Here is a 19,276-nt window from a genome sequence, read left to right as displayed (position 1 = left end):
AGTCCTTGTACGCCATGTAGACCTGGAACGAGTTCACACCTGTGGAGACACAAGGATTCAGCACGATGGAGAAGAGGTGAAAGGTCAGAGGTCAAATCCCAAATTGGAAAAATTGTATTATATTTAGTAGTAAGTACCATAGTTTATCTACATTAAAGGAGACATGTGTTTTTTTTTCGGTTCAGTATTTGTGAATGTAAAAGTTCTGCCTGTCACATGACATCATAAGGCCGAACATTTGCTTAATGCACACCTGGCGACTAGTCTGACACGCACCCTGATAAACATTTCCAACACACACTGATCAATCACAACAGAAAGCACCAGTTGGCCAATTAGAGCAGACTGTGTTTTACCGTAAGGGGGGAACCTTAAAGAGACAGGAGCTAAAACCAAGCATTTCAGACAGAGGCTGAAAACAGGAGCCGCAGCAAAGAACACAATGGGCAATGCCTCCCTTTGAGTTCATATTGACTTTTCATACATGTCTGTGAGATACTTATTGTACTGTTGCATCAACTGTGATGACATTTCGGAGACAATCCTTATTTTTCAACTTTCCCCAATCAGAAGTTAAATTTAAAACTTGTAAATCGAAACACGCCATCGCCGCCCACCTTTCTCCTTGATGAGGGTATCCATCTCCTGCTTCACGCTGTCGTTCCAGTGGGTGACGTCCACATGGAGGGAGTAGTCGCAGCAGGACTTCTCGTCGGCCCACTGCCTCCACTGGTCGTAGGCCTCCATCAGGCTGCTGCCGGGCTCCGGGATCACGTGGTCCACTGGAGGAGAGAGGACAAAGGGATGAGAGAGGGAGAGGAGTGAGAGGGACACAAAGAGGGGAGACGGCAGGTGACGTGAAATGAATAGACGGACAGGGAGGAGGGGGGGAGGGGCAGAATAGTCACACGTAGGAAGATGATGACAAGGTGATGTCAGGATTTGTCTGCTCGTGCTCCCTTACCCTCCCTCTATTGTTGATCTTGCATAACAAGCTGTCTGTCTGAGTTCCTGCAGAGCTCAGCCTGCAGCGAGCCACAGTGTCAGATGTCACATTACATTTCGGAAATCTTTGTCTCGGTGTGTCCTTGAACTATCCGGGGACACTTCTATTGGGGGGGGGGGGGGGGGGGTTTTGTGGAGCTTTCACACTGTTACCTAATCATAGTCATTTTTATAGATTACAGCTCGACACTAAAGGGGATCTGGGGGATATTGGATAATGTGTGTGCTTAAAACTCAGTGGAGCGTATGAACATAAACTTTCCAGATGCATTAAGCTGAACCATCAGTTAGAATAGTCCCACAAAAGTAAATTGACTAAATTTATGACCTCCATCAAGGACGTTATGGTTTTGTCTGGGTTTGTTTGCTTGATTGTTAACAGGATTATACAGAAACTACTCAACTGATTTCCATGAAATTTTGTGGAAGGGCGCAGCTTTAACCCAAGGACGACCCCATTCAACTTTAGTGTGGATCCGGATCAGGACTTTTATGGATCTTGAACAAAACCCTGGTATATTTATAAGGAGTGATATCAATCATGGTGTGAAATTTGGTTCTAATAAATATAAAAATCTGCGAATGTGAATTTAAATGTTGTTTCATACAGGGACGTATTTGCTGGTCCACTGTTTGCCACTCTCCTTGTGTATATTCTGGAAACAAACGTTTGCACTGGTGCATGTTTGTCGGATCAACCTTCTAAGTCAGCTTTCGAAATGAGTCGTGCACAAAGTAAATCCTCCTCGTGCACAACAGTATCACAGTGCACGGAATATCCGGCTCCATCTTACTCAGCTGGAATACAATAGAGCCTCCTGCTGCTTCGCCACCTGACCGGCTTCTTCATCTCATTAAAGACGACCCGATCTGCTTATCTAGTCTTTGCACGTTAATAGGATTGAGCCGGAGAATGGCGGCCAGCGAACAAAGCAATTGTTGTTTACCGCGCCAGCCGAATGAACCGGTGTTTTTGTTTTCACTTCTCTGTGCACCAGCGCGCAGACACAACATCATCTGGCGCTGGAAGAAGACCGTGAATGGAGCTGCCTGACAGTAGCGCGCCTGTTGGGGGACTGGGTCTGCACGAGCACAGAACCGCGGTGGCAGATAAGCAACAGAGCAGCAGCCAGCTCCAAAGAAGTTAATGGTGCTAATGAGACTCTGGTATATACCAGCTGTTGGCTGTGATAGCGTCTGCTCTCATGAACTGTGCACATGCACAAACTCACACTGTACGCGGACGTGCACGAGGACACTCACTGGTGCTCTATTTCTGTGGGATTAGTGTTTCACTCCGTGCCCCCCCCCCCCCCCCCCCCCGTCTCCCCTTCCCAATGCTATCCCCCTCACACTTAGTCTTTTGTGCGCTCCTCTTTTGGAGAGCTGCCCAAACACAGAATTCCCATTCCCTTTTTGTCGGGGTCTCTCTCTACCTTCCCTTCCCCCACCCCCGACCCCTCTGTTAGTGTGGACGCCCCTTCACCGCAGAACCTCACCGATCATGGTCGTGCCCCCGGCGAGAGCGGCCTTCGATCCCTGGGCGAAGTCGTCCACGGTGGTGGTTCCGCGGTACGGCATCTGGAAGTGGGTGTGGATGTCGATGCCCCCCGGGATTACCATCTTGCCCTGGGCCTCGACGGTCTTCACACCGCCGGGCACGATCAGGTTGTCTCCGATCTGCCTGTTGAGGGCGGAGGATGTCGTCAGAATTCTATGATAATACTTTCCTACTTTCCTACTATCAAATTATGTCTATACATTTTGAAATAAATAAGCATTAACAGTGGGGTTCTTCCTGCTGGTCCAGCCCAACATTTGCCAAGAGGAGTTTCTAAAGCGAAAACAGGTTTTAGAATGACCCCAACACAAAGACAGCCAACCTCGAAGCAGCACATTGTCACCATGTCAACACATCAACATTTCAGCGCTGATAAAAAACAAACAAGAAAAAAAAACCTGCTGTTGTTCAGAGTTTATAGAGGAGACAGTCCAGACCGAGGGGCAGGCCAAGGCAGTCCTCTGGGTGTTTATTATGCAACACCAGCCTTCCAGTGGGCGCCTCTCTCTGAGCTGCCCCTCAGTCAGGCAGCGGGGACAAAGGGTTTATAATTGGAGAATCGAGTGGGAACAGTACGGGGGGGGGGGGGGGGGGGGGGAGTGGGGGTGAGGACTGACTGATTCAGGAGAAAGGAAACTCTGCCTCTCCTGGCAGAGACAGAATTTGAGTCCAGTGTGGCTGTTCATCAGTATTAACTAAAACCTCCCTGTTCGTTAGGTAAATTTTATCTAGAAGTCACTGTTATGTTAAGTTGTTTTACTTTAACCTATAAACTTCTCTTCTATAGACTCTGTTTAGACCTCTATGTATATTTTGGGTCCACCTTGACGATTGGTGGAAACATGGTGGTGCAGTGGATACGGCTGCTCGGTCCAGAGTTTCAATGTTTGCTCCATTTCTATGGGTATTCTGGTTTCCTCCCACAGCCCAGAGATGCAGGTCAGGTTAACTGGAGACTCTACATTTCCTGTAGATGTGAATGTGAGCATGAATGTTGTCGCGCGCCCGGTGATGGACGGGCGACCTGTACAGGGTTTACCCTGTCATTCACCCAATAAGAGCAGGGATTGGCTCCAGCCACCTCACGACCCCCATTGATGGAAGACTATTGGAAGCCTACAGGACCTCACATCTGTGGCTATTATTTATTGGTTCATTCCTGGATAGTGGAAGCATTTGGAAACATGCCTTCATCTTTATATAGAGTCAATGTAATAGAGAACCATGACCATATACAGATATTTCCAGGAAAACGACTCTGACGGAATTTCCCTCTTGACATTTACTCCAACTCATCTGGACAATCCATTGGATGGATTGAAAAACCTGTAACATATTGTACATGTCAAGAAGAATTACATATTTCCGTAATAGCTGCAGCAGCCATCTGTGTTCTCGTAAGAACGACGCTGTTTAACGTGCAGGAGTTGGAACGTATGAGAAACAAGTTAACTGGACTAAAGGACAGTGAATGGAGGATTTGTCCTGAGGAATGAGAGCAAATGGGGACGGAGCAGAAATGAGGGCAGTGGACGACTTACTTAATGACGCCATCCTCCATGTAGATGTCGGCATGGAAGGACTGGTCATCGTTCACGATCCTCCCGCCCTTGATCAGAAGCCTCTCGCTCTGCAGAGAGAATGATGGGAGGGGGGGGAGAAGAAGAGAAAGAAGAGTTTAATCGAACGTTCTTGCAACAAAGACCCAGTTTGGGCTGGCATCATCTCCCAGGAGGAGTATCTGCCAGATCGTTACGGGTTCTAGATTTGGAATTGAACAATGCTTCCCTATTTCTCTGTCGTTAAATATTATCCTTCCCTTTCCCCACACGGAGGAGACGGACAATGTTTCATTCATTCATCCATTCATTCATCCAGAGATTGAAAGAGACAGGGCATGTTTGTCGCTGTTGTCCCATGTGGACACACCACGCACAGTTCGGCTGTGGACAGGACCACACACTGTCGTCTCTCCCCCTGTGGTCTTGTGTAGTGACGCCGATTGATTCCAGCTGCAAGAATAACCCATATTTGCATCCTTGTTTTCTTCACACTCGTGCTCACTGTTGTGCTTGATCGATTATTCAGAAGCAGACACAAATCAGCCAAATAAGATAAACCTCTCTCCGCCCCTGATAGGTGTGGCACAGTGAAGCCATTTTAAATTGAACATGCAATGACTTTCATTATTGTTATGTGAGTCTGGCTGTGTGTGTTCGTCCTGAACAAGAATTCAGTTCATCAGAAACTGATGTGCTTCTTGCATCGAGGCGTGATGAGTTTGACTCTGTTCCTTGTTTTCTCTCTGTGTGTGTATTGTCTGTGTGCTCATTAAAATCAGCAGCAATAGAATAAATTATAAAAGCTTAAAAGTTCATTAGATTACTGGTTCTCAAATTTGTGCTTGTTTTCATCTTCATCATGTAGCTGCCTTCAACAGACAGTAAGTGGTGAACTATACAGATGAATAGGTTCCAGTCTGAACATGTCAACGTATGCTTTGCAAAAACAACTAATGTTTCCTCGGTGATCCTGATCAAAGCATAATTCTGTAATATGTTTTGGGATTATTTGTTGGATTATTTTTCTCTCAGACACAACAGATTAAATCTCTCACTGTAAGAAACGTCCTGAAGCCTCAGAGAACAGGAAGCATCAAGTTATGATAAATAATCATGTCCAATCTTTACAGCAGGTGATGATTATTCATAGAGAGACTGTAACTCATAAATGACCTGGACCACTCATGGTGATAACGCATGTGTGAAGCTGCAGGACACAGAAGTGAAGCTGCTTTTTCACCACTGATCACAGATTAACATCCAAACAACCTTTATCCAGATCTGGTTGTGCAACAGAAGCTGTGGCTGTTATTTTCTCAGTTAAATCCATTCATCCTGGAGACTTACTACATTTGCCACTGTGGATTATTGATCACTTTATGAGGCAGGATATTAATAAAACATCTGCATTAGGAACTAACAATCCCTGGATGTGACGCACACACACACACACAATGTATCTACTGCACAGTCATGTCTGAGAGAGTCTTCAGCCCTGAGTCTGGTAATGTGGTGTGATCGGGGCGTTTCCATGACATCACAGTCGGACATCAAATCTGCTGCTGCTGCTGCGCCAAGGACTAACTCTGTTGTCATGGCGACTGCAGGGAGAGAGAGAAAGAGAGAGAGAGAGAGAGAGAGAGAGAGAGAGAGAGAGGGGAGAGGAACTCGGTTTTGCTGACTTATTGGACGGCTGCTCGGGTTTCAACTGGCTGCTGCTGCTGAACGGGGCAGAGGACAACATGGGCGGGAGGGGGGGGGGTGATGGTTTGTAGACGGGGTACTGGCGCAGCTGGTTGGTTGAGTCGTCTGTGAATTAACTGTTTACACTTAATCAGGGGCAGGAAGGATTTCTGGATTTGATCGAATAGTCAGAAATGATAATTCAGGTATTTCGATCACGTTGCACATAAGAATGTGCTGTTTTTATTTCATCTAATTTGATTCTGGACTGTTTATATTTGGGTTTCATTTGCTAACTGAAGACATTTCCACCAATTCATGACATTTCATTAACCATAAATTTAATAGAACTGCTATTTCTAGTCCCAGTAATATGCTATTATGCAGGTTTGTGATGGAGGCAGTATGATCTGACATGTCTGATAAACTCATGACAGTACTGTTTGATGCTTCTGCTCCTTACTCCACCCCCCACACACTGTTCACTTATATACATGTATGTGTTAATCACATGTGGATTAGTTCTCCCAGCAGGATCCTTGTTGCTGCTCTGATCCCTCGGGGGTTCACTATTTTCCCTCAATTTTAAGTTCTGCATAAGTTCTATAAGTTCAGTCGTTTATCAAGCAGAAAGATTTAACATGGGTTGGTTTCAGCTCAAATTGGTTTTATTATGCCAACACTGACTGTAGGAAGTCAATCAATTACTATTTTCATTAGCGATCAATCAAGTGTTTATTTTCTAGATTAATCAATTATTGTATTTGTCCATAAAACATTGAAGAAATAGTCGTGAGTGCCCGTCGTAATTTCCTAGACCGTGACGTCACGAAAATAAGATGTTTGCTGCTTTTCATCTTGGAAAAGATCTGAACAACAAAGTATCTGCTGGTTAAATTGAATCTGATTGATTTGAACCGCTGCCGCTCTCATACGAGATTACAGCTCAATGATTCCATTGTGAAAATAATCATCGGTTACTGCCTGTCAACAACAGTCTGCTATGAATAACCTGGAGGAACAAGTTATTGTGAAAAACAATAATATTAGCTTGTACCTCGGTCCACTGTCAGCTAAATGGATTCCTGCAGAGAAGACAGACTTCTCCATTCTCCCTTAAGCACATGTGTGAGGAGATGTCTTGGCTGCGGACCCGTTATTTCATCACTGCAATGAACTGCAGCCACTCCTTTCACATGTCAGAGGAAAAGAGCAACGAGCATAATACGGTTTTGTCTGTAGCTCGAGTGAAACAAGCTTCATATCTGCTGAGCTCATAATACATGTATTCCTGCGCCTTTGTGTGTGTGTGTGTGTGTAAGTTGGTGATGGAGTGGTGTGAAACAGGGCCCAGGCAACCACACCCTGAAGCAGCACATTACAACACACCGTCATCAGTGGCTGGAAACATAGCACCAGCATAGATCATCGCTGCAGAGAGCACATGGCGCACGCTGCACTAAGGCTGTGGTTCACAGGGAGGAGAGAACAGGGAGTGGATCCTGATACCTTCACCTCTTTCATGGAGATGACGTGTAGAATATTATTTTTAGCCTGACGTAGTTGAGAAACGCTTCAGATATCATCAAGGTCTGCAGCTTAAAATGCACAAACCATCAGGACTGACAATGCTCGGCAGCGTTATTGTTTCTGTTGAATTGTTTGGTGATCACACAATTGTGCAGCCGTGATTTATCAATTAATCAATTAGTTAAAATGACAACAATTTATATGTCCTTGAAAAAATAACTAAAATTATCAATCGATTAAGAAAATAGCTGCTGATTCACTTTTGGATTATCGACTAATCAACTAATTGGTGCAGCTCAAGCAACTGACAAATAAATAATTTCAGTCTAGTTAAAACAGTGATGAATGCCTCAAAGCAAACTGTTTCACTGGAAAACTTATCAAATGTAATGATTTAATGCAATAGTAGATTTTAATTCAACTGTGAGTTTTTATCAGATTTATGATACCGCAGTGAGGGGTGTGCCCCCATGCATGGGTCCCTTACACACATGCACACACACACACACACACACACACACACACACACACCCCTTTGTCAACTACCGCCCACTCTCCTGACTGGCCTATAACAGCATGCAGGAGACTGCAGTCACTGGACAATCAATAGAGCTTTCCATTTCCATTACAACCCAGCAACTGACTGATCCCTCGTTAATGCATGAACTTAACTGTTCAACTGCATTTTATATAAGTCTTCAGTATTTTAACACATCCAAAGTACAAGCTGAAATCCTTTCATCACCTTAATAATGATGCAGAAATTATGATTTTAACATTCGTATCCAACCTGTCACACCACATATAACTTGAATCTATGCGGTGGTGCTGTTTGGCAAACTAGCAGCACATAATCTGAGACAGGAGATTTTTCATTAAAGCCTCTTGATCACACTCAATGAATCTAAACTCAGACAGCATTTATTGAGGGGGGGGGGGGGGGGTTACTGAGAGTCTCAAACTGTCTCGTTCACAGACATTCAGGTCCTTGGACCACAACCAGCAACATATTACACTTCAGTTATTCATAGAAAGCATCGCAGGAGACAGCCGTTTCCCACTGCCGCCACAGCTATGTAGTGGATGTGCCACAGGATTCTGTTGTTTCATTTCCAAATATGATTTCTAATTATTTCTGCATTATTCTACATATTTAATCCACTTTAAATGGGGCTCTGATGGTTTCATGTAACCGCGTCGACAGGAAGTCATTAACTTTTTCACAGTTTTCTCCACAAAGTAACAAAACTACATCGACCGTGTAACCATGACATCGCTGGAGTTAAACTGCCTGTGATATTTTGTGGTTGAGAGAATGACACTAACCGTTTGTCAGGACATGAATGAGACACCACTCTGACCAGATACCACAACCGTTGTGGTGTTTTGATTTTTTGTTGTCGTTGCAACCCTGGTTTTTGGCGAGGGAAGACTTCATTCTGTTCAGTGGCTGTGGTGGTGGAGCCCCAATCTGAGATGACACCGTACAACCACAACCATTTCAAGATGGAGGATCTGGGTTCCCTCGATATGAGAGTCTAGATAATCACTATGTGCAACTAATGACAGGCTTAAATCTTGATGAGAAATGAGAGTGAACAAAGCGTCATAAATCCTTATTGAGCTGCTATTGCAAAGCATTCCCAGCTCCTGAATGCACTTACATGTAAACTGGATCAAACCATTTTCACAGGGCGTCGGTGATGTTGATCCTGATTTGCTCCGACCTTCCAGGGTCACTGACCATGTCCTCGTTTTGTCAGTCATGTCCAGATAAGTGTTTTAAAGGGGGGGGAAACATCTCAGTTGTAATGAATTGTACAGACGCAGGGTAGAACCAATAAGAGTCAATACGCATTATGCTGCTTTCACATAGAAAAGAAGGACCAGGAAAAACACCCTTCAGTTATTCCAAAGTGGTTAGCGCTCATGCTAGCCTTTGTCACACCGGATCAATCAGCTTATATTGTGCAAGTTTCAATGCATACATATACAATTTGCTGAATGCATTGTGTTAGTCCTAGGCTTAATTCTTATATAATCACCAACATCTGTGGGTTTTACTGCCAACGTTTTACTGCCAACGTTTTCTATATATATGTATATATGTTGCTTGGCGAAAATATATTTTCGCCAAGCAACCGATATTGCCACAGGAGGAAATTCTTGATATGGATGCTTAGCTGTGTCCTGCCTACAAAACAAACTGTGCTAAACAACACAGTTTAAAGTTAAATCAAATATTAAAATCCTTTATAATAGACTTCCAGTTCATCTGAAATCCGAACCGTGATACGTAAAGAAATATCTTTGGCTTCAACGATCACTAAACCTTCACTTCCACCCTAATGACAGTGTGCGTGCGGGACTGTGACCTAATCTCAGTGTTTTGGAGCCGGGTAAACAGAAGAGGATTTGGTGTTTTTCTACGGAAAGTCACTGGGCACAGGATTTCTTCCCCCGACAAATTAGAACAGCCGGAAGAGGATTACTGCGAACGTCATGCAAACGTTACAACTGATCAACAAATCCTTACAAAAAAGGGTTTATCCCTGTTTGCAAAATTCAAAATGTGGAGGGTTTGGGTTGACTGTGTGATTCAAGCTGCTTCGCTCCTCTGATGAGTCTCAAGGTTTGAAGTCACTGGAGAAAGTAATAAGAAATAGTTTTTACAGACGCTGACAATTCTGGCAACAAAGTCATTTTGGGTTCAAGTGACGAAAATATCTTGACAGACCAAAGCACCAAAAATAGAGCACTTCACACTGCACAGGAAACTGTCATTTTCTTTTTACACAAGCCAGCACAGCAGGAATCCAAAATAGACAGCAGGATGTTGTTCATGTACTGCCCGGCCACTGAGAACGTTTTTTCCAACCTTCCACCAGACAGCAGTGGGGAGAATTGTCATAAACCGGGATGTAAACGCACAATAACCACTCGTCCTCTGTGCTCTATACGCGGGAATGCTCCTGGAAAAACCTCCACAGCTACACAGGAGAAGGTCTGCAGGGTCCTGGGAGGACATTTGTCGGGGCTGCGACAGGCAGGGCTGCGTGGGCGGGGGAGAATGGCGAGGAGGCGGGGGGGGATGGCAGGCCGGGAACCACTGGAAGAGGAGAGTCATCCCCAATGTTCACCAGTGTTCAGCCCCTGTTGCCTAGCGAGCAAAAATATTTACTCCTTACCCAAAACTGCACAGGATCTTTTTTTTTTCTCTCTCCTGCACATTCTGGAAAAGCGCAAACAATGGGACTTATCAATCTGAATTAATTGCAGAGGCTCGGAGGTCGGGGGGGGGGGGGGAGAGAAAACTCGCTCGACCGGAATGTCGATCTCATGATAGGCGGGAGGAGTAGTGTATAGCCACGTTACCATGGCGATGACAGAAAGAGAGAAACAACCCCCGGTGTGGATCTGGATCTGATTGGTCCAGACAGGTTGAATTACACAGGCTCTACTCCTTCAGCGAGGACGTGCCTGTATGACAGACTCCCAAAACGTGTGTGTCGAATCACCGGCCCACACGACGAACCAAACACACGGCTTGTATTTTCCTCACATGGCAACTGTGCTGTATACAGCCGTAGTCATGGCGAGTCGCGAGGCAACATCTGGGTAGCCACGGGGTATTTGGTTTGGGCCCACTCTGCTGCAGCCCGCATGGCACAGGCACAGTCTGGTGTGGTGGGGGGGGCCCTGTTTCCCCCCGGGCAGAGCCACCGTCTGCCGGGCACCGGTTCGTGCCCACAGATGACGGTTCCAGCTGGAGGGGGTTTACGAGGACATGTCCCAGCTCGGAGCAACAGCGAGGCCGCTGTGAGAGGGTAGATGAGGGAAGGGAAGAGCCACACCTAGAAATGTGACAGAGACACTCTGGCGGAGAGCAGACGTAAGGAAACAGCTGGAACGGAGTGGACAGACGTTGGAAATACAGAGGGAGAGTTTGGGAGGGGGGGGGGGGGGGGGGGGAGTGAAGCGTGTTCCAGGACCTTTTATTGGAAGTAAATGAGAATGAGTGTGTACCACGGCTTCCTATGAAGATGTCCATGTGGTCTAACTTTGATCAGTGTATTTCTCAGGCCAGTGTTACAGACATTACAATAACTACAGTTTGTCTGTTGAACATTTCTAATAAGTTAAAGAATAAAAAATGATGACATTTTGTTTCTTATTCTCATCAAATTCTACGAACAGGCTGAGTCCGAACACACTCACGGAAATCATTAAATCCTATATAGTGAACTCATCGTTTCCCACAATGCATCGTGAAAAGTAGAGCACAACCGGTGGTCACTAACCACAAGCAAGAGGAGAGAGGGGCAGCTAATCTCCGCCTCTGGTAATTCTACTCCTTCTTATTAAAAATGTCTGAATTATCATGAGGATAAAAAGCGACACGTTTATATTTGCCGGCCTTTTCACAGACCGATTTGAAAGCATTCAGGTTTTCTAACGTACGTCCCTAATTTTTCCGATTGGCATAGTTTGCTAGATGTCTAGACCAATCAGAGTTGTGGCTGTAAACAGGTAATAGAAGCGCAGAGAGAATGCACTGAGTAGTGTCCAAAAGATCTGTACTTAGAAGTCACTATATAGTGAAGTAGGGGATTAGTGAATGAGTGGATCTCAGACACTGCCTAAAATCAACAATGCTGCTATAACAGCCATTGAATCCCAAAGGCACAGGACTTTACAAAGGATTCACAAGTACATACTTATAAAACTTATATATATTTTTTAACTACTTTTACTCAAGGAGTACAGGAGAGCACTGGATGTGTCTCAGTTTAAGTGCTTTTCATAATGTTTGGATAACAGTGGCGGTTAATAGCACGATTTTAAATACCAGAACTCTTGTGACTGACCCTGCTGGGGTCAAACTGTCTGAGATGTTTGTGGTTGTGGGAATAACACATAACACTAACCACTTGTTACTACATTAAAGAAAAAGTTCTTTGAGATGGTTCCACAATCATCGTGGTTTTTGGTTAGAAAGATCAGATTCTTGTTGGTTTTTACTCTTTCATGTTGAAGATAAGGAAAAACTAGAGTCGTTCTTAAAGTTAAATCATTACATCATTTCCCATGTGGATGCTATTTTTAGCCAAAAATGTCCCATGAGCACCCATTGTGTAACTGTTTCTTTAGAGTTCTCATTGTCAGTGGCACAGTCTGGTGGGATTGGCGGCTGGTGTGGCGGTAATTCAACCATGAAAAAAACTGTTCACTATCTTCGTTATTAAAAGAATTTTCGCAAATTCGTTTCAGTTCAGCTGAAGCGGTTAAGGTGTGGTCGCTTCCCCCGGTGGTTCATAGGGGTATCACTTTGAGCAGAATCATGTGTCCCGACACCTGCTATTACCACCAGTCACCAGAGGGGTCACCACATCAACCAGGAAGGAAATCTTGATAAGTTAAATTGATCGGAAGAAAGATTGCACTAATCTGACTAAATGAGGGCAAATAGTGGGGAAAAAATTCCATCTCTCTAATGACCTGGAAAAATTTGGCCCACCCGAGCAGGTGCTAGAGACATGTCCTACTTTAAGTGTAAAGAATGCAAGATATGGCTGAAAATAGAGATATAGATTACAACAAGCCCAGTCTCCCCCCAAATCTCCCCCTTGGTGTAGTATCAGCTGAGAGGAGGAGACAAAGGCTGTGTCTCCCACAGCTGGGCATCACACCCCCGACTGCAGCCCTGAGCCGCAACAATGAAAACTAGACGGAAGGCGATTCGGACTCGCACACACACACACAAGAGGCAGTGGGTGAGGTTTCTCTGCAGTTGTAACACACACCGACACCCGGCCAGCTGACTGTGCAGCACTGCAGGGCTGTGTCACCACTGATGGCCGGTCCACCTCCACCCTGGATGCTGTGACAGGAGTCCTGATGCTTTCTCCTGCAGGAGCGGCCTCACTACAAGGCTGGCTGCTCACAGCTCATGACAAATGGGCGTGTACACCCCCCCCCCCCCCCCCCCACCTACCAACCACCACCCTTCTCCTCTTCACTCTCCTCTGCAGCAGCCTGCATCATGAACAGAGGCCAGTGTCTGAGGTGTGAAGGGGGGACAGGTTTATTCTATTTATTAACCTTAAAAGAAATAAGGTGCTGTTTGGAACCAATGGGCCCGATGCATAAGAATTACAAATTGTTTTTACTTTTGCTCAATTATTTTCTAGCCAAAATTAACATCTGGCCAGCATAAGGTTATAATATCATTAAGATACTTTGAAGCCTGTTCTATGCAAATTATGTGTGCATCAGGGAAAAGCTCAGTGAAAATGAGAGCAGCGTTAAATTAGGCCCAGATTCATCTCCACAGAGAGAAAGGCCTGAGCACGTTCTTGTCAAAATGGCTAAAACGTTAAAACAAAGCCCATCCATTACGTGTAATAAGCACAGGCCACCAGGGCACATGTAAAACCCGGTGACTGAGCAGCATCACGTCCCTGCAGGAACCTCTCAGTGATGGTTTAAGGGCGAGCCGGCTCCTCTTGCGCGCAGGGATCCGCTCAACAAAGAAGATGCAGGACACCTTTAAGAAAACGCCTCGTCTCCCTGGCTGGCCGTCTCTATGGCAGCGGCTCGTGCCTTTTCATTGTGCAGCATTTTGTTCCCCCCCCCCATCGGCTTCCTGCGGCCAAGTCTGACAATGGAGAGGGAAACGCACCCGCCCGGTTTCTGATCCATGGCGCAGAGAAGCGCAGTGATTTTTATTCATCTTCCCCCCCCCCCCTCACCCCACCAACAGAACAGCATCAAAGTTCCCACAGCGGACGACTAACTCTCTCTACTCACTGTGATCTTCGGGATGTTCTTTTTTCCTTGATAAGACATGTTTTCTTTGATTCGGTTCCACCTTCACAGATTAAGCGGTTCGAAAATGGAGATTCCCTCTGTGCGGATGCTGCAGCCCTCGCCTGGATGGGAGCTTCAGGGAATGGTGGCCCCTCTGTCAGTGCGATGTAAAGTGGCTCAGAGAATCAGGAGCGTCTCTGCTTCTCTCAGCACGGCCCCTCCCTCAATACGCTCCACTGGAAGAGGAGCAGTGTGGCGAGCTTTCCGCTGGAGGGCGCAGTGGTGCAGCCTGCAGCGCTTCATTCTTTATCGATCAAATTGTGGTAATTAGTGAGTCTGGCCAATCAGAGGTCGTTCCTCCCTCATTAATAAATGAATAGAGCTAACCTGAACTAGCTGGTTTAAAAATCCATCCACACGGTGTCTGTTCTGTGTCTGTGTCTCACTGCTGGTCACTGAGAGACTGATAAGGAGGCAATGTCTCTGTGTGTGTGTGTGTTATATTTGTTCCTGCTTTTTATTTATACAAAAAAAAAAACATTTACCTCATTACTGCTCGACAAGGACTCTAGGGCAAAAGAGGTGTTGTGTATCATACGTACCTCTAGGTTAAATAATAGATAAATGAAATACAAATACAAATACTTATTATTGATTGACATCGACATCCGGTGCTGAAATGATTTAGCGTGTTGATTTATAATAAGAGAACAAACTTAGAATAGACAGTATATGTGACCATTAGATAGTTTTTAAAAGTAATTATTTCAAATCTTAGACAAAAAAAATCTGTCTTGTTAAAGAACTATAAAAGAATAACCCTTATATTCAAGAAAGTAAAGAGACTCACACTTCACCAGTCATTCTAAAGTTTTACATAATATATTATTATTATTATTATTATTATTATTATTATTATTATTATTATTATTATTATTATTATTATATGCTATCATTATCGTGGAGATTTACAACTGGTTTATGTTTTTCTACAGAAGGAGGGAAGACATGGTGGAGCAGCTGTCACAGAGGCTGTCCACCACATTACACCCCCCACATGTCTACCCCCCCAACAGACACACACACACCCACGCACACAAAAAAAACCACACACACACACACACACACACACTCCCTCTCTGTGCATGTCCCCACCCAGCCATGTGTCTCTATTGTTTGGACCTAAAGTGGACGACCCCCCACCCACCCCTCTTCACTCCACCAGCCATTTCCTCCAACACTCCCCCCCTCAGCACTAATGCACTCCCAATGATGTGCATGTCAGAGCAGACACGTGACTTAGGGTGTGCCTGTGCATGAACATATGTATGCATCTACACTCTAAAGTGACTTTTGGAAGTTTTCTACAGAAATGTAAACAAGAGTATACTTGTATTTGTGTATATTGGGAGGAGATAAATTGCATAAACAGATAAACAAAGAGCCACTGGTTGTTTTCCTCTCTGCTGACATGTCCTTTCATGGCAGTGAGGCAGCAAGGCATTACCTCAGCATTCCCCGGCAGTGGAGAATGCGTCAACAACACAGTTGAAGTTTGTACGCCTGCTTCCTCTGCAGATCCCATTAACCAGCGGACACTGACAGACAGATGAGGGGCAGACAGATCAAGGATGCAGAAAAAAAGACACTGTCGGATCATCAGACCTGCACCAGCACCCTTTGCACCCCGGTGGCCCGGAATGATCACGTTTAATACTCCTGCTCATGTGTCATCACTTCTTACCCAAGGATGACCCAGAATTTATGAATGCAATGGTGAGTGCAGCCTGGCTGTCTTTGCTGGCTTAGAATTATTCTTGGTGAAAACTAATGAAGAATTAAATTTGGGTTTTGGGATAAATGTGTGTTAGAATTCAAAGGGTGCATCAGCAATTTAGCAACATATTTCCAATATAAACAAAGATTGAGCTGATCCCTGCTATGAGGAGGTGGTATAAAAGACTGGATCCTACATTTCCCACAATGCAACTCAACAACTCTCTTTGTTGTTATGTGGTAAACAAACGTTTTTCACAGCCCTCGATGTAACAGTCGGTCTGATTATACCACCACCACAACTCATAATAATATTTCAAATCATAACTACACAAGTTAAAAAATATATTTATCTACAAGCTAATATATTTGGTTTTATAAGTTAAGGTTCAGGTTTTTTTTAAATATTAGATAAGGACCCTCTTCAGAAAATAGTTCAAAGCTTTTAGAAGTTCAACTGGGAAAAAGACACATTCTTATGAAACAACACAAAAAGGCAGTTTTTTCGACTTGCCATTACTTTGTATGTGACGCTAGACTTAAGTTGCATTATGTCTCTGTTGTCGGTCCAGTGTCCTAACACACTTTCTATACAAACAGAAAACACACTCACACAGTCTAACTCGGTGTCTGGGGATTTCTGCTGAATCACCTTTTAGCTCAGGAGCTACAGAACTGCAGTTCGGGAGCAGGCCACCAGGAGGGAAACAGGCCACCACACCGAAGACAGGCACATTCACACTTAGTGGATAAGATAATAATGTTTGACTACAATGGGCTGTGACATTGAAGGAAAGCTGCAGTTCAGATCCATTGTTCAGAAGAGACAAAATGAATATATAGTTGAGATGACGTAATGATTCAGATTCAGACTCAAAGGTCAGTGAGAGAGTTTGTGCAACAGCAAATCTGGGATCTGCCATAAACATCAACAGAAAGGTTTGTTTTACTGACACTGCGCAATTAGACTTGAATCAAGAAGAATTCAAGTAAAAACACAGAATGTGACTTGCCAGAAATCCATAGAATGAGAACTTTTAGAATGGACCATGCTGTATTCATTATTTCGTTGTTTTCAGTATGCCTACACAGTTCGAATTTCAAACACAGAAAAACTGAATTTATGACATTGGCATTAATATCCTCCAAGGCAAGACAAACCATTTAGCTGAATTAGAGCTAAATGGTTTGAGCTGACATCAGGCGTATCAGCAGACAATAACGTTTCGGTAGATTATATTAACTTCAATATGACGTATTGTATCACAGCAGATGATTTTAATGTTGAACTCTTTTTGGCTCCCACACATTTAAACTTTAAATTGCTCTTTCATTCTTAGGCTAATTTCTAACACTGCACTGTTATTTTCACTCTTATTTCTCATCTTATTTAGGTTTTTATTTTTATATTCAACTCTTTAAATTTCCTTTGAAATGCTTCTTTTATGTATAATCTTATGTTGCTTTTACAATTTGTCATGATGCCTTTTATATTCTATGCCTTTTATATTCTATGCAAAGGACGTTCAATTGCCTTGTTGCTTAAATGTGCTAAACGAATAATCTTGAAAGAGAATCTCCATTTCATCCAGAACGGCCTGAAAAAAACAATTCTCTGCAGCAAAAAGGTAAAAAGAAATCTTGAGGTTTGTCATATATTTTGTTTTTTTAAAGGGTATATAGATTTACAATCGCCCACTCGCTCTTGATTCTATAGAGCTGAAAAGGTCAAACCCTGCCTCCCTCTCCATGGTGCTGAAAGACTAAACCTCGACCTCTCATTGAACCGCGCTCCACGGTGCCACACATACACCAACAGAACATGCAGCTCACTGAACACACCTGTAGCTTGAGCATGTTGTCACAAAGTCATGGTTTAGTGGGATTCTGTAACTGAAGGGAGTTAGATTTGATCCAAATGTACCACAAATTTAATCAGAAATTGCTGAAAATCATCAAAAATAAGAATAAATGTACCCACTGCTGTTTTCTTGGCCCTGACTCTCCCATCAGGTGTCATTAAACTCAGCAGGAGAACAAGGCGTAATGAGATGATGGAATTAACAGAGATTTGTCGAGTCGGATGGTGTCGCTTACTGTTTATCTGAACTTGCTGCATTAATGGATCAACAGTCCGTCACACAAAGATAGCGAGTCAACATAGTTTTAGTGGTGACAGATATACTCATTTGAGGTTTCCCAGGGTTCGATAACAAGATAACACAAGACAAACTAATATTTCTGTATGTTGGCTGTGTCTGTCTACTCCACAGCCATTTTAGCAGACGTGTGTAGTTTCTATCTAAATAAAACAACCTTCAACTTCACTCTCGGCTGCTTGCGTTTGTGTTTCCTACTGTTTGAGATTCTATGACCACGATAGTAAGGCTGGACACATTTTTTACATCAGTCAATATCAATATTATCAGAAATAAATGTCATAACATTGTTTCTTTTGAATTTAAAACTTGATTTTCTGAGTGAAGGTTGGGGTTTTAAACTCTTCTTCATGAGCAGAGAATGACAAACTCCTGATTAATTGAACCTTTGTTGAAAACTATACATACTTATTGATTGTTTTGTTGCTCATACTATCTACTCTGCAAACATATTCTCTGAATTTAGGGATATTTTTCTTCACTATCTGTTGAGTCATATGGTGATGTGCCAGATTTTGGATTTTTATTAAGGTGTGGTCCACAGGATCAGAGTAAATTGGCACAACTACACAGGGATACATTACTCCCATCTTCGATCACAATCTCATTTCATTCTACTTGACATTACTGATATGTACCCGTCTTTAAACCATTAAACTGAGCCTACATGAGGTTTAACAGAGGAGATAGAGCATAATACTTTCACGCACGCACACATAGTGGACAGCAGCCCTGTCATGTTCACATGTCGCAGGGGCACCAGTCTGCAGCCGGTGCGGACAACTTCATCAACTTTCAGCCTCCTCACCTTCTCGTCCTCCAGGTTCTGCAGCACTTCTTTACCGCTGCTGCTTCTTATCTCGACCCGGGCGGACTCTTTACCTCCTCCTTTCTCAGAACCGGTACGGCTCCTGTCGTCCCTCGCCGGGCTCCTCGACTCCTCTCTGCCGGTCCTCGGGGTCCGGGAGCCCCTCTGTCCGACGCTCAGCGCGTCAAAGTCGATGGTTTTACTGTCGAACGCTCCCTCGACGCTGCTGAACAAGCCGCCGTATTTCTGCCTGGGGACCTGGTCGGCCGTGCCGGGCCGTGCGAGGTAAACCGGCAGCAAGTCGTCCTCGGCCCGGTCCCGGTTCACCCTGCGCTCTGCCATGGTGGTGGAGCTCCCTGTGCAATGTGGAACAGATAGAGAC

General features: G+C 44.3%; 1 protein-coding gene across 1 annotated transcript; it reads right to left on the bottom strand.

Moving 5' to 3' along the window:
• Nucleotide 1: 1 nt before the first annotated feature.
• Nucleotides 2–19,276, bottom strand: dpysl3 (dihydropyrimidinase like 3; the record flags this gene model as incomplete). Its single annotated transcript, XM_062406539.1, has 5 exons — nt 18,895–19,276; nt 4,108–4,196; nt 2,505–2,689; nt 618–782; nt 2–39 (listed from the first exon to the last, which is right to left on the bottom strand). Coding segments are annotated over exons 1-5 (819 nt in total), but the record flags the coding sequence as incomplete, so codon positions are not given.

The sequence above is a fragment of the Platichthys flesus genome, chromosome 15 (assembly GCF_949316205.1).
Source record: "Platichthys flesus chromosome 15, fPlaFle2.1, whole genome shotgun sequence".
Taxonomy (NCBI): domain Eukaryota; kingdom Metazoa; phylum Chordata; class Actinopteri; order Pleuronectiformes; family Pleuronectidae; genus Platichthys; species Platichthys flesus.
This window is presented reverse-complemented; position numbering and strand designations above follow the sequence as displayed.